General features: G+C 39.5%; 1 protein-coding gene across 2 annotated transcripts in view; it reads left to right on the top strand.

Moving 5' to 3' along the window:
- Positions 1 to 2765: 2765 nt before the first annotated feature.
- The window catches only part of LOC132391577 (uncharacterized protein C4orf45), a 46297-nt gene continuing 21673 nt past the window's right edge, over positions 2766 to 27389 (top strand). The window contains exons 1-2 of one of the 2 annotated variants that reach the window (XM_059964947.1): positions 2766 to 3125; positions 21148 to 21380. In XM_059964947.1, coding sequence (XP_059820930.1) covers positions 3044 to 3125; positions 21148 to 21380 — 315 coding nt within the window. In that variant the 5' untranslated portion in view covers positions 2766 to 3043. The remainder of the gene's footprint in view (positions 3126 to 21147; positions 21381 to 27389) is intronic. The other variant, XM_059964948.1, reaches the window with a different exon arrangement.

The following is a 27389-nucleotide window of genomic DNA, read 5'->3' as shown; positions in this document are numbered from 1 at the left end:
TTTGCAATTTTCCAGTCCTCTAGAACCATGCCAAAATCCATTGATTCTTGAAAGATCATTACTAATGCCTCCACAATTTCTTCAGCCACCTCTTTCAGAACCCTGGAGTGTAGACCATCACATCCAGGTGACTCATCAACCTTCAGACCTTTCAGTCTCTGAAGCACATCCTCCCTAGAAATATTTTGGAATTGTAACTTTAACCCTTCAACTTCTCCATTAATATTGTCAATATTAAGGTCTTGGTGTCTACAGATAAAAATGGGTCACAAAGCCATTGCTTTCCTCTCCATAGATCAGCATTCAGATAAGAAAAAGTCTTAAAATATTTGGGAAATTTGTCTCAGAAGGGATAATATTATTTTGTTTTGAAGATTAAAATTGAGGTTAATAACTTTGCTCCAATCAAAAGCAATTGATGCAAAAAATGTCAAAACAATTATGCCAAGTTCTTAGGTTTCCAGAAATGAAGCTTCTTTTTTAAAAGCTCTGACCTTGTGAGTCATACATCCCGGTACAGACCAATTTAAGTGATTGAAGTAGCCTGTTATATCTACCAGATATGAAAGCCTCACAAATCTCAAAACTATTTTGCCAGAGAAAAATTCTTTTGAGACAGAAAGACTTCAAGAAATGCATCATTTACATCACAGATAATTCATTCAGTTTAATAACTTACCACAGGGTAGCCACTGCGTTTTATCATGGAAAAGCAGATGATGATGTCAGTTTTTTTGGCTGCTAGTATCTCTCTATGAATAAAGCAATATGTTGCCTGAAAAGCAGTGCAAATTCCATTACCCTTCTCACTGCACCTGTACATCTGAATATCAGCCTGTTTTTGCAGCTATACAGTGGCTTATACCTAATTGAAAATTAAAACTTTTCAGAACATGTTATATTTTATAGCAGTTCTTCACAACAGTGCAAATGGTTATGAAAGGTCCCTTCATACCCATTGCACTAAAAAATGAGGATTGACAGCATTAGAAATATCAGACAATCGATCTGTCTCAATCAACTGGCATTCAATGTCTTCTCCATTATCAATAATTCTTCAAGGGAACATTACTACCTGATGAAAGAATGCCACTAATTTTCCTGGCAACTGTATTACCCAAGACTGCATGGGAAAATTGATTACTTAAAGCATTGCAGTGGAGTGGGGATATCATATTTTTAATCATATCACATTTTTAAATAATCAGTATTTAATTTTTTTGTGTAATGCCACTTCATCTCTGTTTAGGTGGAAAAATTCCACTGACCTTTCTTTTAAGTTCAAATGTTTGATCTCATGGTGGAGTATCACTCTTATTGCATCATTGTTCAGAATCACATCACATGCACAATACATTCAGATTCTTGTTTCTCACTTGGAATAAATTTATACTTTACATGAATGGCACCATATTTTCCACTAATAGCCAAATGCTTTCCCAACTTGTCAATGTTTTATTATTTTACTACATTGCTCATCACATGTCCCATCTCTATTATATTTTTCAAAATTTTAACAAGTTCCAAAAATCTTATCAGACTGTACCTGCTTTGACATACTGTTCCATTAAATTAAAATCCTGGCTTAATTTTCTAATTTATAGTCTTGTTAATTTCAGTTGCAAACCATGCACAAACATAATTTCAAAATGATGATCTGAAACTGAACAGCAATGGATAGAAACATAATCTTATTGTTTGTTATGTATTTGCACTCTGCTTGAAAATATAAGACACAGTAGTTTTACCATCTAATCTCAAATAGATAAATGAAGGTACTTGCTGATAACCACTGATCCCTGGACATGTTCTGAGTAATATAGCTGCAGATTAGTTGCTATTACATTGGGAATCACATTTTGCTATGATTGCAATGAGGGCTTGACCTGTTGCGAAAGAAATTATCTGTGCACTTAATGAGGGAGTGAAACCATTCATGTAAGTAATTACAAGAGTTAGTAAAGTTTTCTGTGTAAACAGAAAATTCCAATATCTGGAGTGGTAGATTCAATTAGAGTAATTGGGAGAAACATGTAAATAACAGAAGAACTCAAAGAAAATATTCCATAACTTTAATAAAGGTAGGAAGATGTTCATGCAATAATGTGGCAGAAGGCTACCAACTCTTAAATACTTGATGATTTCCACCCAAGACAACAAAAAAAAATCAGAAGCAGAAATGACTGTTTTGGTCACAAGTTTATAAAATGTTTTTGACACAAGTTTTGCTAGATTTGCAATATTGCTCAGAGAGGTAAGCCAGGCTCTATGGATTTAACATTTCTTATGGGAAATGATGGGAAATTATCGTTAGGGTGAGACTGACAGTATGATTTGAATATGAATGGATCTGCATGAGTCAGAAGAGAGAAATGTCTTTTGCCTACACTGCTTGATTATTTGAGGAGTTATTTAATGAAAACAATTGCTACAGCCCTCTCCCTGCCTCTGACCTCAGACCCTCTTCTGACTGTGCTTTCTTCTGTTTGCTCCACTCCTTCTGATCTTTGCCCTTTTCCTACGTCTGTTCTCAGTTTCCTACTCCCCCATCCCCACCCTCCATCAATACACTCCTCCTGCCTCTGTCGTCTTCCTATCTGTGTTCTTGGTTCCCTATGTTACTCCGTTACTACCGTCTCACTATTGCTAGTTCTCTATTCTTTCACTATCTTTGCACTGTCCCTGCCTGTGTCCCCCTTCTGTTTTCTTTCCATCGCACTGCTGTCTCCAATCCTGTCCTTTTTCCTGTCTCTAATCATGCTCTTTCCTTGTTTGTACGCTTTTTAACGCTGCTCGCCCAAAACACCTGGGCTTTTTGCCACCGCCCACCGTGTCTAGCCACCTCTCCTCACCCGACCATCGTCACTCACTGTACCGTCATTGCACCCAGGTTTGTGTCCCTAGCAACGCGACGCCATTATCACTTTTGTTCAGGCCATGACGCTCCTGGTTGAGGATTCCACTTGACACTGAATCCATAAAACTCAATTCAAGCCTTTCGTGGGTACATTTTACCGTTTTGTACAGAAATATCCGGGAACACATGCCGCTCCTTGCGGACAGGAGCAATCCTGTTCGCTCCCGGAGATATGCTGAAACAGGGAAAGAGTCCGTTGTATTTACAGGTACTTAATAACTCAATGCAGCAATTACCGATCACGAGTGGTTGTTGATTTACATCGTTTCCATTACTTTAGTGTTTAAAATTTATTTTAATTAATGGGTAGAATTAGCGAAAAAGAAGTAATCGCGTTGCAGACAGTTTTTTTCGGAGCAGCATAGAAAAGTAACTAATTTAATTTTCAAATTAAGTTGATGCTCAGCTCCAGCGTTATACAATCTAAACAATTCATGAAAGCAAAAGCTCGTATTTCAATCCATCCTTCAACGTGGTAAGATGCCAAAAGGTATTTCATTGTTGTGTTGTAATTCAGAATTTGACACATAGCAACGTAGTGACACCGTAGAACAGACAAGAAGTTTTTAAAGAGGAGTGAAGTTGGGTAAATGGAGAGATTGAGAAAAGAACACAAACAATGCTGAAGGAACTCAGCAAATCAGGGAGCATCTATGGAAATGAATAAACAGTCAACGTTTTGAGCTGAGAACCTTCTTCAGGACTAAGAAGGAAGGGGGAAGATGCAAAATAAAAGGGGGGGGGGGGAATATTGAAGCTAGCTGGAAGCTGATAGATGAAACCAGATGGGTGGGAAAGGTTAAGGGCTGGAGAAGGAGGATTCTGATTGGAGAGAATAGTGGACTATAAGAGAAAGGAAAGGAGGAAGGGACATATGGAGAAGTAAAATAGATAGGTGTGAAGAGGTAAAAGGTCAGAGAACAAATGTAAAAGGTTACTTCCCCCTGGGTCCCCTCCACCTTCCCTTTTCTCCTATGGTTCACTCTACTCTCCTATCAGAATCCTTCTTCTCCAGCCCTTGACCTTTCCCACCCACCTGGCTTCACCTATCACTTTTTAGCAAGCCTCCTTCCCCTCCCCCACCTTTTTATTCTGGCATTTTCCCTTTTCCTTCTCATTCCTGAAGAAGGGCCTGTTTATTCATTTCCATAGATGCTGCCTCACCTGCTCAGCTCCCCCTGCACTTTGTGTATGTGTGTTGCTTCGGATTTTTAGAATCAGCAGACTTTACTCTGTTTAAGATTGAGAAAGGAAACTGTCAAGTGTGGTCTGGGCAACAGGGGTGGCTGATGACCCAATAAACATCAGCTGCCAGAATTACAAAGTGTTGCAGAGCAGTGGGATAAATGGAGTGGGTGTTAATGGAAAGCTTTCAAGATGATTAAATTTTTAATTTCTGGGAATTGCTAGATGAGGACCAACATAGGTCAGACAGAGGATATTGGCACAGGGACAAAGTGAGGCCAGGCCTTCAGTCACAATTTTAAATTAAATAAAAAGAGAAAGCTAGAGAGAGTACATAAGGTACATCAGTGGCAACATTTCAGACCATTCATCAGAAGTGTGAAAGTAAGAGAACAATTATGTTTTACGTTGCAGTAAGAGGGAATAGATGTGTCCGGATTGAGACCTGGAATGGTCTCAGTCAGACAAATGATGGCGATACCCCCTTAAAAAGGTGTTAATGACAGCTGAAGGAGTGTACACAAGGAAAATGAGTGGGGTGGTGGATAGGTTAAAATATGCAGGGACTGAGAGATACAGACACAACTATAATGGAAACCTGAAATAAGTGCTGAAACCCAAATGAGTGCTGAAAATACTCATTGAATTGAGTAGCTCTGGTTCTCTGGAGAGAGTAAAGACTGAAGTAATTAACTTCACAGCAGAACAGAAAGCATAGATGAGACAGGTCTTTTGAGAGTTTGACGGTGGCCAGAAGAAGCTTAAGAGGGACTTAGGAGAGGTAGAAGTGGGCATGAGGAGAATTATAAGTAGGATTAAGGAAAACACCAAAGTGTGAAGAACAGGAGGATGACTAGGATGACCATATGGGAATAAACAAGGAAAAATGTGCCTGGAGTTAGGAGAGATAGGAGATGTCCATAATGAATACATTTCTTCTGTATTTACTAGTGAGAGGGACCATGACGAAAATGAGTCAATGTGGAGCAAGTTGATAAGCTGGAACATGAGAAGGTTAAGAAGGTGGATGTGCTGGTACTTTTGAAAAATTTTAGGATAGCTATGCAAGTCCTTGAGGGCAGATAAGATATACCCAGTTTATAAGGGAAGCAAGGAGAGAGATTGCTGCACTTTTGGCAATTGTCTTTACATCCTTACTGGCGACAGGAGTGGTGCCAGAAATTGGAAGGTGGGAAATGTTATTCCTTTGTTCAAGAAAGGCAAAAAGGATAATCCAGGGAATTATAGACTTATACATCAGTGGAGGGTAAACTATTGGAGAGGATTCCAGGAGAAAGGATTTACAAACCTGCAGCCTATAGCCCATCCATAGTCCTTTTTCACCCATCGAACCAGCCTGACTCAACCAGTTACTCCTAGCCTTCAGTTACCTTGTTGCCTGTGGTGTTTGGCATCTGTTCTCCCATATTTTATGGCCCCTCGTGGCTTGTTATTTTACAGCTTTTTGGTAAAGTATCATTTACTGCTAAATTGTCTCTGCTTTTGGGTCAAGTCTCCTGAAAGAAGGATAGTCTGACTAGGGATCATCAGCATGGCTTTGTGAGGGAAGGTTGTGTCTTATGAGCCTGAATGAGTGACAAAATAAATTGATGAAGGTAGAGCCGTGGATGTGGTGCATACGGATTTTATCATGGTGTTTGACAGGATTCCCAATGGTAAGCTCTTTAAGAAAGTCAGGAGGCACAGGATTCAGGAAACTATGGATTCTGAATTGGCTTGTCCACAAAAGGCAGAGGCTGGAAATAGATCAAGCACATTCTGTGATCATTTTCAACATCTCCCTTAGTCAAGCCATTATCCCCAGATGCTTCAAAACCTCCATAATCATCCCTGTAGCAAAGAAACCAGTTGTAGCCTGTCTGAATGATCACTGTCCCGTTGCCCTGACCCCCATAGTGATGAAATGTTTTGTACGGCTTGTCAAGCCTCATATCACAGCCAGCCTCCCCTCATCACTGGATCCTCTACAGTTTGCTTATCGTCCCAACCGCTCTACAGAGGACGCAATATCCACCACACTGCACACTATTCTCTCTCACTTGGACAATAAAGACACTTATGCCAGAATTCTGTACATTGATTTCAGTTCAGCATTCAATACCATCATCCCGCAGGGACTAGTGGAGAAACTGTCACTGCTTGGCCTTAACACTGCCATGTGTCACTGGATTCTGGATTTCTTGACAGAGAGACCACAATCAGTCCATGTTGGCAGGAACATCTCTGACTCCACCACACTGAGCACTGGATCCCCACAAGGCTGTGTGCTTTGCCCATTGCTGGTTACACTGCTAACACGTGACTGTGCAGCCAGATTCAAGGGGAACCTGATCATTACATTTGCTGATGATACCACAGTGATGGGGCTTATCAGCAAAAATGATGAAAAAATGTACAGGGAGGAGGTCAAACACCTAGAGAGTTGGTGCAGTGACAACAACTTGATGCTTCATGTTACCAAAACCAAGGAGATGATCGTCAATTTCAGGCAGTCTCAGCCTGAGCACACACCCCTCAGCATCAGCGGCTCCACAGTGGAGAGAATGGAAAACATCAAGTTCCTTGGGGTGCAGATCTCGGACAATTTCACCTGGTCCAGGAACACCACTGGGACTGTGAGATGGGCCCAGCAGAGATTGCACTTTCTGAGGAAACTTAAACAAGCTTCACTCCCCATTAACATCTTAACTACATTCTACAGAGACGTGGTTGAGAGTGTGCTGACCTTTTTGCATCACAACCTGGTACTCCAGCTGCAGTGCTGCCGACAAAAAAGCCTTGCAGAGGGTGGTTAGGGGAGCAGAGAAGGTTATTGGGGTCTCCCAACCTTCTGTCCAAGACCTCTTTCAGAGTCAATGCCTCCAGAAGACACGGTGCATCGTCAAAAAGACCCCTCACACCCTCTCCATAAACTGTTCTTCTGCCATCAGGCAAAAGTTACAGGAGCATCAAAACAAAAACCACAAGGCTACTAAACAGCTTCCCCCCACAGACAGTCAGCTGCTCTACCTGACTCTGCTTTGGACACTTTTAACTTGCACTGGACACTTATAACTTGATTTTAACTGACATATGGCTGTTGTGTTTTACTATTTATAGTTGTGTTTACTATTTATTGTTGCGTTTGTTATGCTATGATTGCATTTGCTCCTGCAGAGCTGATGTATGGTTGGAATGACAATAAAGTTTTTGAATCTTGAATCAGAGATGTTCTGCAGAGATCTGTTCTGGGACCCTGCTCTTTGTGATTCTTATAAATGACTAAGATGAGGAAGTAGAAGGATGGGTTTGTACGTTTACAGATGATATCAAGGTTTTTGGTGTTGTGGATAGTGTTGAAGGTTGTCACCGGTTACACAGGACATTAGGGAGGGTGCAGACGAGATTTACTAGAATGCTAGCTGGATTAGAGAGCATGTATTGTGAAGGAAGGTGGAGTGAGCTAGAACGTTTCTCTTTGGAGCAAAGAAGAATGAGAGGCAACTTGATTGAGGTGTATAAGATGATAAGAGGCTAGATAGAGTGGAAAGTATTTCCCAGAGTGGCAATGGCTTATTTTGTTTTTTGTTAGAACAGTGTAGGAGGCCAAAGAGAGAGGTCAGAATTGGGTAGAATGAAGAATTATAGTTACAGACAGCTTGCTTAGAGTCATTTTTCATATTGAAGTGTTCTGCAAAGTTATCACCCCTATGTGCATTTAGTTTCTTCAATGTAGAGGAAAATACTAAACGTCAGCGTGCTAAATGAAGCAAAAACAACAAGCATTGAAGCCTACATCATCAAGAACCAATGAAGATGGAGCGGTCATGTTGTTCGGATGAAAGATGAACGTCTGCTGAAACAAATCTTCTACTCCCAGCTTAAAGAAGGCAAACATAAAAGAGGTGGACAACAGAAGAGATTAAAAGACGTCTTAAAAGCCAACATAAAGAAATGTATCATCGACATCAACAATTGGGAAACCAATGCCAAGGACAGGAAACTCTGGCAAACCATCATCTGAGAAGGAGCAGCAACTTTCGAAGCCAACAGATGTGCAGAATTAGAAGAAAAGAGAAGAAAATGGAAAGAGAGGCAGCAACAAGCAAAGCCCAATCTGCCACCTGGAACTACCCGTCCTGAATGCAGAAGAACTTTCAAAGCCAAGATTAGACTCATAAGCCACTTGAGAGCCCATAAATAGATCAACCTATCCTCGACCTCGAGGGATAGCCACGACGACAACAATGACTAATCTATAAAGAGTGTAACTGAATTCCTGCTTCACCAGTACAGTCTGTTTAGATACCTACCTGCTGAAAAGAGAAAAAGGACAGTTGTTGCATCTCCTGTAGTTGCTTAAGAAAGTGTTGTTGAAAGATAGACATGGAAGAGCAAACCAAGGGGCTACAGAGGGAAGAATTTCTTTTGTATTAAAGGCAGTAGAATTTATACAGGATGTTACATTGAATGTGAAAACTGATGGGATGGAAGGTGAGAAAGGGGGGATATTTCTTCTTCCTCTACCTTGCTCTTGCTAGGAGGGGGAGGGAGGTTTGGAATTACAGGAAATAGAAATGTACTTGCGAGCCTGCCAACTGCAGTAGAATAGTTACAGTTAAGGAAAGTGGAGACATTTTAAAGACACTGGTGAATTTGTTATACCAAAGAGATGCAAAAGCCAGAGAAACTGAAAGAATGGAATACAGACCTTGCAAGTTGTAAGGTGTGAAGAACTATCATAAAGATAGTTACGAGTCTGTGAGCTTGTAAGGGAAGAGAGGTAGAGAAAATAAAGGAAATGCCTGTGGTAGGGTGCAGACCTATTTACATTTCTGTTTTCCCAAATTCCATTCCATGCATTTTTTTTTCTCATTTCTTCTTCCTCTACCCAGGAACAAGTTCTTTTTGTCCTCAGCTTTCATGCTGGCGACCACCATATTCAATGAATCTCCTGCAATTTCTACTTGTGTCAACATGATGTCATCATCAGACATCATTTCCAACCTATTCTTTCAGCATTCCAAGAGGAGCTCTCTGGTTCACACTCCCATCTCCACAAGTGCTTGCTCCCCTTCTTTTTGCACTTTCTGATGCAGTGGCAGTAGGTACCACACTTGATTTTCTTTTTCTCTTTCCAGTTCAGGGACCCAAACAATGTAGTGATTCCACTATACCGTTTTCTGTTTATTCCTCTGATTTTTGGTTCTTACAATACTGGCTCTTATACATCCTTTTTTTATTCAGAGATACAGCACAGTAACAGGCCCTTCCTGTCCAATGAGTCCACGCCATCCAATTACACTCATTTGACAAATCAACCTACTAACTTATACGTCTTTGGAATGTGAAAGGGCAATGTCAGTAGTTTGCAGAACTTCTCTATTCATTACACAAGAATGACCTTTAGCTTCAGTTTTTTAGCTCACTCCCAAACTGACTTTTCTGTTTTTGATCTCTAACAATGCTCCAAAGAAATCCAATGTAAACTTAAAGAACAGCAGTCTCATTGACCTTGACAAAAAAAAAGCCCTCAGGATTTGATGTGGAATTCAAAGAGATCATATAACTAGCTTTTCTGGTTTGTTTCAGAACCAGCATGTTTTACACCATGATACATTCCAGCCTGTTTTCTAGCACCACAATCATACTAAGTGGAATAAATTCAAACCAGATCTTCCCAGCTCGAAGTTGGATGTCCATGAGGAACATGGAAAGCCACAGCAGAAGTTACACCACTACAATTTGTGACCTCGTTGCCTTCATTCTACCGTTACTATTAATCCAAGAAGTAAACTCCAGTTCAGTGGGGAATTGGGAAGGACATGACAAGAGGGGCAACATATATATCTAAACATTAAGCTGCAATGCAAGATCAGACACAGGCTAAACTGCATTTTTTTAAAGTGTATTCAGTTGATGCGAGCGACTCACTTCTTGACACCTCAAATCTTTCCATCATCTACGAGTCAGTCAGTGGCGCAGTGGAGGAAGGCAGGTCCATTAACACTCAAGGAGCTGAACACAATTCAGGACTATGTAATCTATTTGACTGATCTATCTGATGGAGTCTGGTGTTGGTAAATGTGAGGTCATCCAATTTGGAAGGAAAAATGAAAGAACAGATTGTTATTTAAATGGTAAAAAATTGCAGCATGCTGCTATGCAGAGGGATTTGTGCATGAATCACAAAAGGTTGGTTTGCAAGAAGGCAAATAGAATGTTAGCCTTCATTTCTAGAGGGATTGAATTTAAGAAAAGGGAAGTTGTGCTGCAGCTGTACAGGGTACTGGTGAGACCACTTCTGGAGTACTGCATTCAGTTCCGGTCTCCTTACTTGTGGAAGGATATACTGGCTTTGGAGGCAGTGCAGAGGAGGTTCACCAGGTTGATTCCAGAGATGAGGGGGTTAGACTATGAGGAGAAATAGAGTCACCTGGGACTGTATTTGCTAGAATTTAGAAGAATGAGAGAATATCTTATAGAAACATATAAAATTATGAAATGGGTAGATAAGATAGAGGCAGGAACATTGTGTTCACTCGTAGGTGAGACTAGAACTCTAGAACTAGGGGACATAGCTTCAAGATTTGGGGGAGTAGATTTAGGATGGAGATGAAAAGAAACTGCTTTTCCCAGGGAGTGGTGAAACTGTGGAATTCTCTGCCCGATGCAGTGAAGGCTACCTCTTTCTTTCTTTATCAATCTTTTTATTGATATAAAAAGAGCATATCCACAAGCAAGAGGAGAATTATCTCAAATATATATATCAATAACAATACATACAGAAGGTGAAATAAACATTATCAAAATCATACATCAAAATCTGATATAGAATGTATACTAAGAAAAAAGATAATTAATTCTCTTATCAATTCATAAAAAGAAAAAGGACTTTATGAATTTTTATATGAAAAACCCCCACTATTCTCTACAAACAAAAACAAAAAAAAAGGACTCAGCAGTCCATCCTGAGAGTAAAACCAAGAGAAAAAAGACTTTCTGATCAAATCCAAAACTTCGAAAAAATAACTGGTTAGAGAATCAGTGCAAAAATCAATAAATCAAACCATAGGAAAATATTGAATAAAAAGGTCACCAGATTTCTTCAAATTTAAAGGATGTATCAAATGTCCAACTTCTTATTTTCTCTAAGCTTAAACAGGACATGATGAAGGAAAGCCAGTAAAAAACAGTAGGTGGATTAGGATCCTTCCATAGTGGCTGCCTCAGTAAATATAACTAAGACAAGGTTGAATAGATTTTTGCATAGTAGGGGAATTAAGGGTCATGGGGATAGGGCAGGTAGGTGGAGATGAGTTCATGACTAGATCAGCCATGATCTTATTGAATGGATGAGCAGGCTCAACGAGTCAGATAACCTACTCCTGCTCCTATTTCTTATGTTCTTATAACTGGACTACCTCACAGTAGCATGCAAATGATACCTCACACAGTGAGAAAGACAATGCAGATGAGTGGGAACACACCACTATCAGGTTTCCTCCCTTCAGATCGCACACATCCTGTTTTGTATATCTATTATTACCTCTTCATCAGTGTTGGATCTATATCTTTGAACTCCCTAGCCTGTGGAAGTATCTTCACCAGTTTCATTGAAGCTGTTCAAGAAAACCTCTCCTCACCATCTTCCTGTGGGCAATTATGGATGGTCAATAGATACTGGCCTTACCAGTGATAACCAGATCCTAAATAATGAGCAAAAGTGCATTCTTTGCTCCATAGATGCTGTCTGACCTATTGAGTATTTCCAGCCCAATCTGACTTTTATTTCAGATGTTCATCATGTGCAAAGTTTTATATTTTGCAATTCAGCATTTCCTTTTGTGTTCCTGTTTTAATTCATCCCCTACATATAGATAAGCTGTGATTAACAACACTTCACCATCTCTCACAGCCAGGACCACTAATTGTGGTCCCTCCCTTCCTCCAGCCTTCACTATTCTCTGCAAACATTTGATTGCTAACTTTACTCAGTTCGATGAAATGAATTAACTTGAAATATTAATTTTCTTTTTTTTTACAGATACTGTCAAGACTTTTTGAGTATTTCTAGCTTCTGTTCTTATTTAAGATTTCCATTTGTTGCTATTTTAAAACTGTGCTTCAGTAAGACAGATTATCTAGGTGAATAATATTGTTGTTTGTTTACAGTTCAAAAGACTGCTTTTTGATTAGTAATACAATTTTGTCAATATCAAATATAGTTGAAGCGACTACATAGAGGAATGGATGTGGAGCGGTATTAATGGCTAAAATGGAAACTTGCACTTGTATGTTACGGCAGTGTTAAATACTGACTGAGTACTTTGTACTTGTCTCCATGAAGGGATAGGGTGCTTCCAAAATAATAGCGAAGAAGGAGATAATTCAGATGTTAAATGTATTTAAAAAATAATCTCATGGAGGTACTAGAAAATTTGAAATAAGTTACTAGGACTGAAAAGAATGCATCTTGGGATTCTGAGAAGCCATGGAAGGATATTATGAGAACACTAATCTCTCAATGCACCTTGGATACTTGAGTGTATCTAGGAGACTGGACAGAGATGAATTTTATCCTTTTGTTCAATAAAGGAAAATGATAAGCCAAGAAACTACAGTTTAGTCATTTTAACAAGTGAGGAATGCTTTTAGAAACCTTGATCCAGGACAGAATTAATACTCATCTGGAGGAAAAATGGATTAATAAGGACGAGCCAGCTATCAAGGACAAATCATGTTTAATTAGATTGTTGGGATTAGTTGATGAATTAATGGATAGAGTTGATGAGGGTAATGCACTTGTTCTTGTATAGGTGAACCCCTTCAAGGGTTTTGTTAAGTTGCCACATGACAGAATTTTCATCATAACTGATGCATATGGGTTTAAAAGGGACATGAATAGCATGGATGCAAAGTAGATATTAAATGCTATAATAAATAACTGAAGGAACGTAGTTGTATTCCACAGGGATTGGTATTGGGCCAGAGCTGCAAAAAAATGTGAAGTGATGTGCATTGGTAGGAAGAATAAGCTGGGACAAGATGAGAATCATCCCAATCTTCTTATAACCTCAATTGGAGTATTGTGTTCAGTTCTGGACACTCTATTATATGTATTGTTGGGTATTTTTTTCTCTTAGTCCTTTGATTTTTCTCCCCATTTTTCATTAAAAAGAGTGCTTGCACCCAATCCTAGGCAAATTAATTTAAACCTTTTCCACCATCAGTTATTTTTTGCACAAGAATATTTGATCTTTGCTCATGAAGGTACAATAAAGAACACCTTGGTCAGATACAGACCTTGTTCTAACAGCCCAGAAATCTGAGTCCCTCCTTTCTGCGTTACTTTGAATCTGCTTTATCCTATAATTTCTCTATTTATATGCGTATAACACTGTATGCAACTTTACCCTTGCATTGGCCATAGGGCCTTACTCCTTTTCATTCTAATGTCATTGATTCTCAAATGGGCAATGACATTGACCTCCTCCCTATACATCCTCAAAAATTATTTAATCTTAGTGACAACTTTTAACCTGCACTAGGAAGATGAGCCACCATCAGGGACTCACAATGGCATTTGCAGAAGTAGCTGTCTCCCATCACCATTGGGCTTGTACCATTTGGTGTGCCCTTCCGTTCAGTCATTTTATTCACAGTACCAATAACATTACTTCAGATTATACATTTTTGGAACCCACATATCATTTTGGTAAATCTGCATTGCATTCTTCTAGGACAAGATATCTTTCTTAAGAATTAATGTACAGAACTAATCACAATATTCCAGGAGTGTTCAAAGCAAGGTTTTGTAGAACAGTAATATAACTTCTACCTCCTTATCCTCCATTCCTCTTGATACAAGACCATTTATTCTATTACCCGTTTTTTGCCCATCCATCAATTCCTAAATCTCCTTGGACCACCATTGCTTCTGGATTTTTCATAATTTGAGGTAATCTTTTCAACCTTATCTTAAGTCCAAGGTGGATGAGTTTGTATTTGCTAATACTAAAATTCACTTGTCATTGATTGGATACCATTTGCCCGTTCAATTCATATCTCTTCCTACTTTTAATGTTTCCAGCCTCACATCTTGCAACTTCACCTCTCTATGTATCATTTGGTGATTTCTAGCTCATTATCTGAGATTTTTTTCCCCCTCTCACATCTCAAAGACACTTGGATTGGTAGAATAATTGTGTGCTGTAAATTGTAAAGTCTGCATAGTAGAAATCTGGGAGGAGTTGTGAAGAATGTAAAGAGAATAAAACAGGATAAGTGTACGTGGGGTTTTGATAGTTGAAGGACCTGTTTGGGTGTTGTATGTTTGTATGCTTGGCTCTGATAATCATTAACTGAAGCCATAATGCAAAATAATGCTGCATAGCATTATCTTGCCGATGTAGTTTTCATTATCCCTGCCATTGGCTTCTGCTATGGAGCAGGATTCATAATGACATTGCATGAAGTTCAGCTTCCAATAATAGTCACTTACTGGGAATTTTATCAAATGTTTTGGGTAAGTCAATATAAAAACATAAATTTATTCTTATCCCAGCTGCATTAATCATCTTTCAAAATGTTCAGTCAAGTTTTTCAGTTGTGAATATCCTTTAGAAATCCACACTGGCTCTCTTAGAAATATTTAGAGAAGTGTTTCGTCATTCTTACTTTCATTGAAGTCTCCAGTAATCTTCCAACAATATCTGAGTTTCTATTCCTGTTCTTAATTTCTTAAATGAAACAGAATGAACATTTCTGAAATCAAGTGAGTGTTGGTAGATTTGTTTAAGACATGTAATATTAAAACCTTTGAATGTTTTTAATTGAAAAGTTTTGAAATTCTCAACTACTGTTACCTTTGTCATTACTAAGCTAATTGCTTACATTAATTTAGGCAAGAATGCTCAGAATTTAATTTCTCTGGATGCTATCATCTTCCTCTTTTATAAGTAATACCAAAAAGAAATCATCTGTATATCTATTCCAACTTTTCAAACAATATTATTAGTTTTAAACATCTTGTCTGAAGTCTGTAATGAGTCTCAAATCCCACATTGTCTATACTTTCTCCTATCATGCCCCACAATGGACTTGAATCTATTCTCCAATTCCTCCATCTCAGTCAAATATTTTCAGATGGCATGAATTTCCAAATGAGCCTGAGATGTTTTCCTTCTTCCTGAACTGTGGTTTTCCCTCTACCAGAACTGATGGAGCTCTTGACCACATCACATCTAGTTCTGACACCTCTATTTCAGGTGCAGTAAACAGATGAGATTCTGGACAAAGCAATGACAGAATTCCCCTGGTCCTCACCTCACATACCACCGATTTACATTTTCAATAGATGATCCTTTGCTGTGTCTTCCAGCTTGAACAAGATTCCACCATCAGACATACCTTCCTCTCCACTCTGCTAATGAGACTTTGACTGGATTGTTTCCTCTGCAACCCTTGGATTGCTTTACACACCCTATCAATCTCTCTTCTTATGACACTTCCCCCTTTTACTGCAAGTAATATAAAATGTCCTTCCACCTCTTCTCTTCCCACCATCCATGGACCCAAGCAGTCCTTCCAAATGAAGCAGAGATTCACTTGCATTAGCTTCAATCTGCTGCATTCCAAATCCACAATAGAGACTATTCTACGTTAAAGAAACTGGATGCAGAGTGGGTAGTGGCATTCAGTTTGCACAGCTGACTCAGAACTTTGCCCCTTCCTCTAGTGTCCATCCCACTCTGATCTATCTGTATCCAGCCTCTTGACTGTCATAAAAAGATCTAACATAAGCTTGAGGACCAACAACTCATTTTTTGTCTGAGCATTTCCTAGCTGTCTGGGATCAGTTTCTGATAACTCACATTCTCCACCTGTGTCAGAACTGGCCATTTCTTAATACAAGTCATCCATCAGAAATATCAGCTCAGTTTTCCCTTCTCCATTAATATAGCCTGGCAAGCCACACACATCCTAATTTGCTAGGCTGTGTTAATGGAGAATATTAGTAGCCATTTCAAATTTCAAACTTTTGAACATTAAATTTCATTTGACTGCATAATAATTTCCTCTATGTTCACACAGTAAAAATTTTAATTTAATCACTCATTATTAAAACTAAAATGAATTGTATTCTTTTTGACTCAGAAATATGTTGTTGCAGATAACTATCTTGATTGGTCTTATGAATTGACTTGCCCTTAGGAAAAGTTCTTTCAAAATAAGCTCAAGCTCAAAGCAAATTCCCATCTTAAAATTACTCTGCCTCGCTATGTGTTTCTCTAGTTTCTGTATAATGGCAGTTACACTGATATCAGGAACCTTTAAAAATTTCAGTTGGAAGTCCAAATCTTCTTCTATTTACCATATACACAGTGTTTATTTATATCTTTACATCACCATTTATCATTGAACAAGAAAATTTAACCCCAATTTTCCTTTCTTATCTCAGGCTGAGCAGAATTTAATGAAATAATTCATAGAAACATAGAAAACCTACAGTGCAATACAGGCCGTTTGGCCCACAAAGTTGTGCCAAACATGTCCTTACCTTAGAACTACCTAGGCTTACCCATAGCCCTTTATTTTTCTCAGCTCCATGTAAGACCCTATCATTTCCACCTTCACCACCGCTGCCGGCAGCCCATTCCACACACTCACCACTCTCTGCGTAAAAAAACTTATTCCAACATCTCCTCTGTACCTACTTCCAAGCACCTTAAAACTGTGCCCTCTCGTGTTAGCCCTGGGAAGAAGCCTCTGACTATCCACACAATCAATGCCTCTTATCATCTTATACACCGCTATCAGGTCACTTCTCATCCCCCGTCATTCAAAGGAGAAAAGGCCGAGTTCACTCAACCTATTCTCATAAGGCATGCTCCCCAATCTAGGCAACATCCTTGTAAATCTCCTCTGCACCCTTTCTATAGCTACCACATCCTTCCTGTAATGAGGCGACCAAAACTGAGCACAGTACTCCAAGTGGGGTCTGACCAGGGTCCCATATAGCTGCAACTTACCTCTCGGCTCTTCAACTCAATCTCATGATTCATGAAGACCAATGCACCATATGTTTTCTTAATCACAGAGTCACAGCTTTGAGGGTCCTATGGACTTGGACCCCAAGATCCCTCTGATCCTCCATACTGCCAAGAGTCTTGCCATTAAAGTTATATTCTGCCAGCATATTTGGCCTACCAAAATGAACCACCTCACACTTATCTGGGTTGAACTCCATTTGCCACTTCTCAGCCCAGTTTTGCATCCTATCAATGCATCGCTGTAACCTCTGACAGCCCTCCACACTATCCACAACACCCCCAACCTTTGTGTCATCAGCAAATTTACTAACCCATCCTTCCACTTCCACATCCAGGTCATTTATAAAAATTACAAAGAGTAGGGGGTCCCAGAACAGATCCCTGAGGCACTCCACTGGTCACTGACCTCCATGCAGAATATGACCTGTCTACAACTAATCTTTGCCTTCTGTGGGCAAGCCAGTTCTGGGTCCACAAAGCAAAGTCCCCTTGGATCCCGTGCCTCCTTACTTTCTCAATAAGCCTTGCATGGGGTACCCTATCAAATGCTTTGCTAAAATCCATATACACTACATCTACGGCTCTACCTTCATCAATGGTCTATAATTTTCTGGGCTATCCCTACTCCCTTTCCTGAATAACAGAACAACATCTGCAACCCTCCAATCCTTTGGAACCTCTCCCTTCCTCATTGATGATGCAAAGATCATTGCCAGAGGCTCAGCAATCTCCTCCCTCACTTCCCACAGTAGCCTGGAGTACATCTTGTTCAGTCCCAGTGACTTATCCAACTTGTTGCTTTCCAAAAGCTCCAGCACATCCTCTTCCTTAATATCTACATGCTCAAGCTTCAGTTGTGCCCTAAGTAGTTTCTTAGACAGATTCAAATAACTGCTTTTGTATTTTTCTGCCACTGTTTTTAAATCTAAGGACCTTGATTACTCTACTAACTCATAATGCCTGCTTCTTTCAAGAACTTGGGCACAAACATTTGAGACTTCCTGCCCCTGTCCAGCATTTAGAATGGTGTAATTTAGTCTAAGTTGCACTATTTCTGAAAAATTTATTACTTCATACTGTGCTGCATTAAATTTCATCTGCCCATTCAGGAGTTTGTCTTAAGTCTTGTTGCTATCCGTTAATTATACTCATCATTGTTTACCGTAATTCCAAGCCTTGTGGTAACTTTAGCCTCCACACCTATATCTAGTTTGTTAATACATATAAAACTGTTCCCAGAAATTACCCCCAGGAAACTTTCAGACCACAAAGCAACCATTTACTGCTACACCCTGCTTTTTGTTTCTGAGGTAATTTCCTAATCATGCAGATACTTGCCCTTTAATCCCATGGACCCTAATTTTATCTTTAAGTTCATTATGTGGGATGTTTTCATTGCAAGCTCCAGGAAGTACACTAAACTTACAAAGTCAAAGTTGAACAGCCAAACCCATGTTAAACTTTCTATAATAGGATTTTAAAACATATTGAAATTGACAACATGACTTTCTCAAAAGTTTACACATTCCCAATGGGCTCACTAAAACTATTATTATATTAACAAATGCCACTCTTGTATGGTCACTAAGGTAAAGATTCCCTCATGTGCGAAAAGTACACAGTAACAAAAGTATCTCATGTTCTAGAGACAACTGCAAGAAAGCTAGGACTGAAATACTCTGAAGTGTATGTGGGCAAGTTTTGGAATAAATTGTGACACTTAGGACTGATAAATACTCAAAAAATTACTCTGATGATAGATGGAATAAAATTCTTAAACGGGTTAATAAATCATCTTTCTGTGCTCAAAATTCTCTTCTACAATTTAAAGTGGTTCATAGAGCTTACATTTCTAAACAGAAGCTGTCCAGTTTTTATCCGAATGTTTCTCCACTTTGTAATAAATGCAACTCTGCTGATGCCTCTTTAATTCTTATGTTTTGGTTTTGCCCTAAAATTGAAAAGTTTTGGCAAGAAGTATTCCTTACCTTCTCACAACTTTTTAGGGTCCAATTTGACCCAAATCCCCTTACTACCTTGTTTGGCATTATTGCAAATGAAGATATAACTTTAAATACTCCTAACCTACAGGTTTTAGTTTTTACCTCTCTTTTAGCAAGATGAGCAATCTTGCTTAAATGGAAGGAGTCTACTCCTCCTGCACATCTTCAATGGCTACGTGATATTATGTCTTATTTAAATTTAGAAAAGATCCACTGCTCAGTCTTAAATTCGAAACAATCTTTTTCTGATATCTGGGGACCTTTCCTAAATTACTTTTCCAATTTATGAAGTTTAACAGTGCACAGACTTTTTTGTATATTTTTATCTTCTCTTCTTAAGCGAATATGTTTTTTTTTCTAATTATCCATTATCATCCATCAGCTTTTTTCTTTGGTAGTTGGTAGGGGGTTGTCTTTTTTATATATAAAAAATCTCTTTTATGATGTATGACCTATCTTTAAATTTTTGATTACAGAGTGGTATACCTTTATGTGTTATGCTATAACATTTTAATCAATTTTATTACAATATATGAATGTACACAAGTTATGTTGAGATGTATCTATGTGTTGCACTCTAAATCTTGTTTTTTCTTCTGAATAAAAATATTGTAAAAAGAAAGAAAAATAAATGCTGATAAATAATGGTTCACATTGAGGGATTTAAAATTTTGTGAAATTACAAAGTCTTGCTGCAAAATTCAGGAACTACCCCTTTACATTGGAAAATTGTCAACCTAATTCCATTATTTAAGAAATCTTTCAGAGATTTTTGGTCACCCTGCTATTGGAAGGATGTTGAGGCTTTGAAGAGGGTGCAGAAGAGATTTACCAGGGAGCTGCCTGATTTAGGGAGCATGTGATATCATCAGAGGGTGGATAAACTTGGGTTGTTTTCTCTGGAGTGCTGGGGACTGAGGGGAGACCTGAAAGAGGTTTATAAGATTATGAGAAGCATAGATGGAGCAGGCAGGGAGTTTCTGTTTCCCAGGGTTGGAATGTCTAATACCAGATGGCATGTGTTGAAGGTGAGAGGGGGTAGGTTCATATGAGGGGGTAAGAGTTTTTACTCAGAGAGTGGTGAGTGCCTAGAATGAGCTGCCTGGTATGGTGGTAGAGGGAAATACTTTAGTGGCTTATAAGAGATGTTTAGATAGCTACATGGATGTCAGGAAAATGGAGGGATTATGGATATTGTGTATGTAGGAGTGATTAGTGTGTGGGTGTTTTTGATTTACTTTTTAGCTTGTTCAGCAAAACATTGTGGGCCAAATGGCCTGCTCCTGTGCTGTACTGTTCTATGTTCTATGCAAACCAAAAAATACAGACCAATTGGTTTACTGCTAATTGTGAGAATATTATTGGACTCATTAGAATAAAAGAATGGTGAGAAAACTTCAAAAAACTGATCTGATTAGAGAAAACCAAAATAGAACTATGAAATGTTGATCATGCTTAACAATCTTAATTGAATTTGTTGTGGAATTGATTAAATAGTAGTAGCAGTAGTCAAGAAATATTTATGGATAGAGTTTACGGGCACAAGTGGATAAAATTACAAAGGGACAGTGATAGATGATGACAGTTGGATGCTATTAAGTCTAAGTGTTAGTTGATTCAGAAACTTTTTCTATTAATACTGAAGTTAGATTTACTAGAATTATAATGAACCATTGGTGTCTATGTACATACAGTAAATTAAGAAAATGTAATAACCAGATACAAAAATATTCAAAAATAGGATTCAAAAGTAGTGGATATTAACTAAAAGAAATCTAAGGTCAACATAATTTTTCTGGACAAGGATAAAAATAGTTATTAATTCATAGCAGCTGGCTGGAGTTGAAGTACCTCTCAGTCATCACTGAATAGTGGGAAGGCTTGAGCCTAATGTTTTATTTATATTCTGTAACACTTTGAGACCTGATTAATAAAGTGTTGAAACATAGATCTAAATGTTGTTACTTCACAAGTTTTCCTTTTCTAGGACCAGATGCTTCAAGAGATTACAGATCAAAACTCCCCGACTTCCCACACTATATTGGTGAGAATAGACACATTTCTGCTGAAAGTACTGGTGACCTAAACTACTTGTATCGTTCTGCACCTTATGATTCATATCAAAAACGCAAGGACTGCTACGTAGGAGAGATTGGCTGGGGCCTGTGTTTCGGTCCAAAACTAAACAGATCTAGTCTCTTAAGCGGAATGCAAATCAAGGTACAACTATAAAAAATGATTTTTACATTTCTGTTGTTAAATTTATGGATTTTTGGTCAAATTTTGTGTCCAACTCAACAATATGCCAGAGTAGAAATCAATGTTCCCTATACTCTCTAGTATTCATCATTTCCATCCTTAAAAGATTCTAATTTCCTCCCCTATCTAATATTTCTTATCATTTTATAAACCTTGATTAAGTAACCTCTCAGCCTTTGATGCTCCAGAGAAAACAGTCCAAGTTTGTCTGACCTCTCTTTACAGCTAATGCTCTCCAATTTAGGCAACATCCTGGGGAAACTCTTCAGTATCCTCACCAAAGGCTCTACATCCTTCCTGCGACACAGCAACCAGAATTGCACACAGTTCTCCAAATATGGCCTGACCAAAGTTTGATACAGCTGCAACAAGACATGCTTACTTTTAGAGTCATGCAACACAGAATCAGGCCAATCTCGTCCATACCAACCACACTGTCTTCTTGGGCTTGTCCCACTTAGTTACATTTGGCCTAACTCCCTCCACCCTTTCCTATCCAGGTGCATGAGCGAATGTTGCCACTTCCTTGGGCAGCTCAGTCCATACACCTCACCTCCAATTGTGTGGAAAAATTGCCTTTTCAGGCTCCCTTTTAATCTTTTCCCTCTCACCTTCCACCTATGCCCTCTGGCTCTCGGCTCCATTACCTGGGAAAAAGAATGTAACAGTCTATCTTATCAATACCCCTTCATTTTATAAATATCTATAATATCACTGCTCAGCCTCCTTTGATCCAGGAAAACAGCCCTAGCATATCCAGACACTCCTTATAACTCAAGCCCGCCAGTCATGGCAACATCCTCATGAAATTTCCTTTAAAATTCATGTTGCTCAAAATGCAAGTAAAGTTCTGTCCCTGAGCGTTTTCTCTAGTAATTTCTTTTTCTCATACCACATTTACTTCATCGATCCATTATATTCTCTTTCATTTCCCTGGTTACATTCTCCCTCTCCACTTTGCAATTTTCTTCCTCTGCTCCTAAACCATTTTCGTTTCCCTACTCATCCACTTGGTAAAGCTATTAGAGATGTCAAGAGACAATACCAATCCAAAATGGAGTACCAGACCAGCCATCAGTTGTGGCAGAGCTTAGAGAACTATAAAACAAAGTAGAGCAGCATTGCTGACAATAGTACACCATTGTCAAAGAGCTTAATGCACTCTATGCATGTTTTAAGCTGAAGGAAATTGGTATGTGACCATCCACCTGACAACCCCCGAAGCATCTGAACCCACAGTCAGTGTTGCAAACCTAAGACTATTCTTCTGGACAGTGAACCCACAGAAAACCTGATGTGCCTGAGTTTGTCCTTAGATCCTATGCACATCAGCTGGCTGGGATATTTGCAGACATTTAAGGCACTGTACAGACCAGCTAGCACCTGTCCTCACTGAGATATTTAATACCTCCTTGCAATTCTGCAGGGTTCTACTTTAGAGATGTTACAATCATTCAATTTCCCAAGAAAGACAAGATCACTTAGTTACACCAGTCGCTCTGACTTCAGTAGTTAAAGAAACTGTTAAACATCTGATGGCCTATCTTAAATCCATTATTGATCCTCTTCTTGACTCACTACAGTTTGCTTTTAGAGAAAATTGCTCAGTTAAGGATGCAGTTAACTTGTGCCTTCTTTACATTCTTCAATATCTGGACTCTCCAAACACTTCGTCTGATCCAATGTTGAGAAACGTAAACTCTCCCCAGGCCTGAGTTCTTTAACCCCTCCTTAGAAAGTACTGTACCTCCACGACAAATCCATTAAATTCCAGATGTTTGTGGATGACACGACTGTAGTGGGTCTCATCGCTAATAATTGTCTGACCTCAGAGAGAGGAAGACCAACTTGCAGAATGGTGTACAAATAACAACTTGGAGCCTAATGCCATTAAGTCAGTGGAAAGGAGGATTGACTTCTGCCGATAACTCCCGTGGAAATTAATGGTCAGGTTGTGTCTGTGGTCAAGTCAATCAAATTCCTGGGGATGACTAATTCCAGTACATTGAAGTGGAACATCACTAGGAAAGACCACCAGTGATTGTTCTTCCTACACCAGCTTAGGAAATTTAACATCTCGGGGCAGATCCTGGGTCTTAGCACTCAGATCTGCAGCTGGTTCTTCAACTTCCTCACAGACAGGACCCAGGCTGTAAAAATAGGGGACAAGCTCTCCTCTACAATCACTCTGTGCACCGGTGCCCCACAAGGCTGTGTACTCAGCCCCCTGCTGTACTCACTGTACTCCCATGATTGTGTAGCCAAGTTTCCATCAAACTCAATATATAAGTTTGCTGATGACACCACAATTGTAGGTAATGATGAGTCTGAGTACAGAGAGGAAATTAAGAACCTAGTGGCATGGTGCAAAGACAATAATCTATCCCTCAACGTCAGCAAGATGAAGGAATTGGTTGTTGACTTCAGAAGGAGTAGTGGACCGCACAACCCCATCTACATCGGTGGTAAGCAGGTGGAACAGGTCAAAAACTTTAAGTTCCTTGGGGTGAATATCACAAATGACCTGACTTGGTCTAACCAAGCAGAGTCCACTGCCAAGAAGGCCCACCGGCGCCTTTACTTCCTGAGAAAGCTGAAGAAATTTGGCCTGTCCCCTAAAACCCTCACTAATTTTTATAGATGCACCTTAGAAAGCATTCTTCGAGGGTGCATCACAACCTGGTATGGAAGTTGTCCTGTTCAAGACCGGAAGAAGCTGCAGAAGATCGTGAACATAGCCCAGTACATCACACAAACCTATCTTCCAACCTTGGACTCACTTTACACCGCACGCTGTTGGAGCAGTGCTGCCAGGATAATCAAGGACACGACCCACCCAACCAACACACTTTTTGTCCCTCTTCCCTCCGGGAGAAGGTTCAGGAGCCTGATGACTCGTATGGCCAGATTTGGGAACAGCTTCTTTCCAACTGTGATAAGACTGCTGAACAGATCCTGACCTGGATATGGGCCGTACCTTCCAAATATCCGGATCTGACTTGCACTACCTTACTTTCCCTTTTCTATTTTCTAATTATGATTTATAATTTAAATTTTTATTATATTTACTTCAATTTGTATTCCAGGGAGCGCGAAGCGCAGAATCAAATATCGCTGTGATGATTGTACGCTCTAGTATCAATTGTTTGGTGACAATAAAGTAAAGTAAAGTAAAGATCCTGATTAACCCTTACTCAGACATCATTGAGAATGCTGTGACCACCTCTATCACCGTTTGGTTCCCCAATATCTTGTCCCTCTTCAAGTCCAAGTTACAGTGAGTGGCCCACTCAGCAGAGAAGATCATTGGCTGTCAGCTACCGACATTAAAAGGCCTGTTCATTGAAAGAACTAAAAAAGGAGCTGAAAAAATTACAGCTGACTCCACCCACCCTCACAGTCATCCATTTACCAGATTGCAATCAGGGAATTGCTACAAGTCTATCATCACCTGGCCTACATGTCATCTCCAAAACTTATTTCCTGTAGCTATCCAGCTTCTCAACAAAACTAACACAGTTGTATTGCCCTAACTATCCCTGCACAATATCTGTTAAATGGTCTTTCCTGCTGTCCTTGTTCTGTTGATAATTATTTAATCTGTTCATATGTTCACATTTATTCAAGTTTGATCATTGATATTTGTGCAGATGACCGTTCTGCTAATTATTGATTGCTTGTGGCTGTTTGGACTGTTGTCTTGCAAATCGTTGGTTACTATTGTGTTGTCTGTTATGGTATTGTCCTGTGCTTGGCACTGAACCAGAATTAAATCTGGTTTGTTTCACATACTGGCATTAAAGTGCTTCTGATTCTGATTTAATCTCTTCCTGCTTCAGGCTGTGGTTCCTTCCAGCTTTAAAAAGAACAATATAATCCCAATACCTTAGGAAAATAAGGTAACATGCCTTAATGAATACCACCCAGTGGCTCTGATATCAATCGTCATGAAGTGCTTGAGAGGCTGATTGCGGTATGCATTAACTCTAGCTTTCCAGTGACCCTCTGCAATTCATCTTCTGCTGAAACAGGTGCACAGTGGATGCCATCTCCCTGGTCCTACACTTATCTCTGGAGTATTTGTAAAGGCACCTATGCTAAACTGTTGATTACAGCTCCAGGCAAACTCATCACCAAACTACAAGTCTTGGGAGTCAGAATCAGAAACCAGTTTAACACTGACGTATGCTAAGAAATTTGTTGTTTTGAGCAGCAGTACAATGCAATACATAAAAATTTGAGTTACAGTAAGAAAATATATATATAAATAAATAGTGCAAAAAGAAAGTAAAATAGTGAGGTCGTGTTTATAGGGTCGTGGACCATTCAGAAATCTGATGGTGGACTGCATCGGTAAGGATAGGCAACAAACCCTCTGCCATTATTATATTCAAAAAATAGGTGCTCCACGGAGTTGTGTCTGCAGCACCTTACTCATCTCTGGAGCATCTGGACAGTAGAAACATCTATGTTAGATTATAGTTTATTGACTACAGCTGTACCTTCAATACTATACTTCCAAGCAAACTCATAGAACCATAGAACCACAGAACATTACAGCACAGAAACAGGGCTTTTGGCCCTCCTTGGCTGTGCCGAACCATTTTTCTGCCTAGTCCCACTGACCTGCACCTGGCCCATATCCCTCCATACACCTCTCATCCATGTACCTGTCCAAGTTTTTCTTAAATGTTGAAAGTGAGCCCGCATTTACAACTTCATCTCTTAGCTCATTCCCCACTCCCACCACTCTCCGTGTGAAGAAGCCCCCCCCCCCCAATGTTCCCTTTAAATTTTTCTCCCTTCACCCTTAACCCATGTCCTCTGTTTTTTTTTTCACCTAGCCTCAGTGGAGAAAGCCTGCTTGCATTCACTCTATCGATACCTGTCATAATTTTATACACCTCTATCAAATCTCCGCTCACGCTTCTACACTCCAGGGAACAAAGTCCTAACCTATTCAACCTTTCTCTGTAACTCAGTTTCTCAAGTCCCGGCAATATCCTTGTAAACCTTCTCTGCAGTCTTTCAACCTTATTAATATCCTTCCTGTAATTCGGTGACCAAAACTGCACATAATACTCCAAATCTGGCCTCACCAATGCCTTATACAACCTCACCATAACATTCCAACTCTTATACTCAATACTTTGATTTATAAAGGCCAATGTACCAAAAGCTCTCTTTACTACCCTATCTACCTATGAGACCACTTTTAGGGAATTTTGTATCTATATTCCCTGATCCCTCTGTTCTACTGCACTCCTCAGTGTCCTATCATTTACCTTGTATGTTCTACCTTGGCTTTTCCTTCCAAAGTGCAATACCTCACACTTGTCTGTATTAAACTCCATCTGCCATTTTTCAGCCCATTTTTCCAGCTGGTCCGGATCCCTCTGCAAGCTTTGAAAACCTTCCTCACTGTCCACTGCACCTCCAATCTTTGTATCATCAGCAAATTTGCTGATCCAATTTACCACATTATTATCCAGATCATTGATATAGATGACAAATAACAATGGACCCAGCACTGATACCTGTGGCACACCACTAGTCACAGGCCTCCACTCAGAGAAGCAATCCTCCACTACCACTCTCTGACTTCTCCCATTAAGCCAATGCCTAATCCAATTTACTACCTCACCATGTATATTCCTAACTAACCTCCCATGCAGGACCTTGTCAAAGGCCTTACTGAAGTCCATGTAGACAATATCCACTGCCTTCCCTTCATCCACTTTCCTTGTAACTTCCTCGAAAAGTCTTTTTAGATTTGTTAAGCATGACCTACCACGCACAAAGCCATGTGGACTCTCCCTAATAAGTCTGTCTATCTAAATACTTGTAAATCCTATCTCTTAGTGCTCCTTCCAATAATCTACCTACTACCGATGTCCCACGGAAGGCTGCTGGACCAGACAACATCCCCGGTAGAGTGCTCAGAGGATGTGCAGACCAGCTAGCAGATGT

Source organism: Hypanus sabinus, chromosome 3, assembly GCF_030144855.1.
Source record: "Hypanus sabinus isolate sHypSab1 chromosome 3, sHypSab1.hap1, whole genome shotgun sequence".
Lineage (NCBI taxonomy): Eukaryota > Metazoa > Chordata > Chondrichthyes > Myliobatiformes > Dasyatidae > Hypanus > Hypanus sabinus.
Note: the sequence above shows the minus strand (reverse complement) of the source record. Positions and strands in the feature narration are given on the sequence as shown.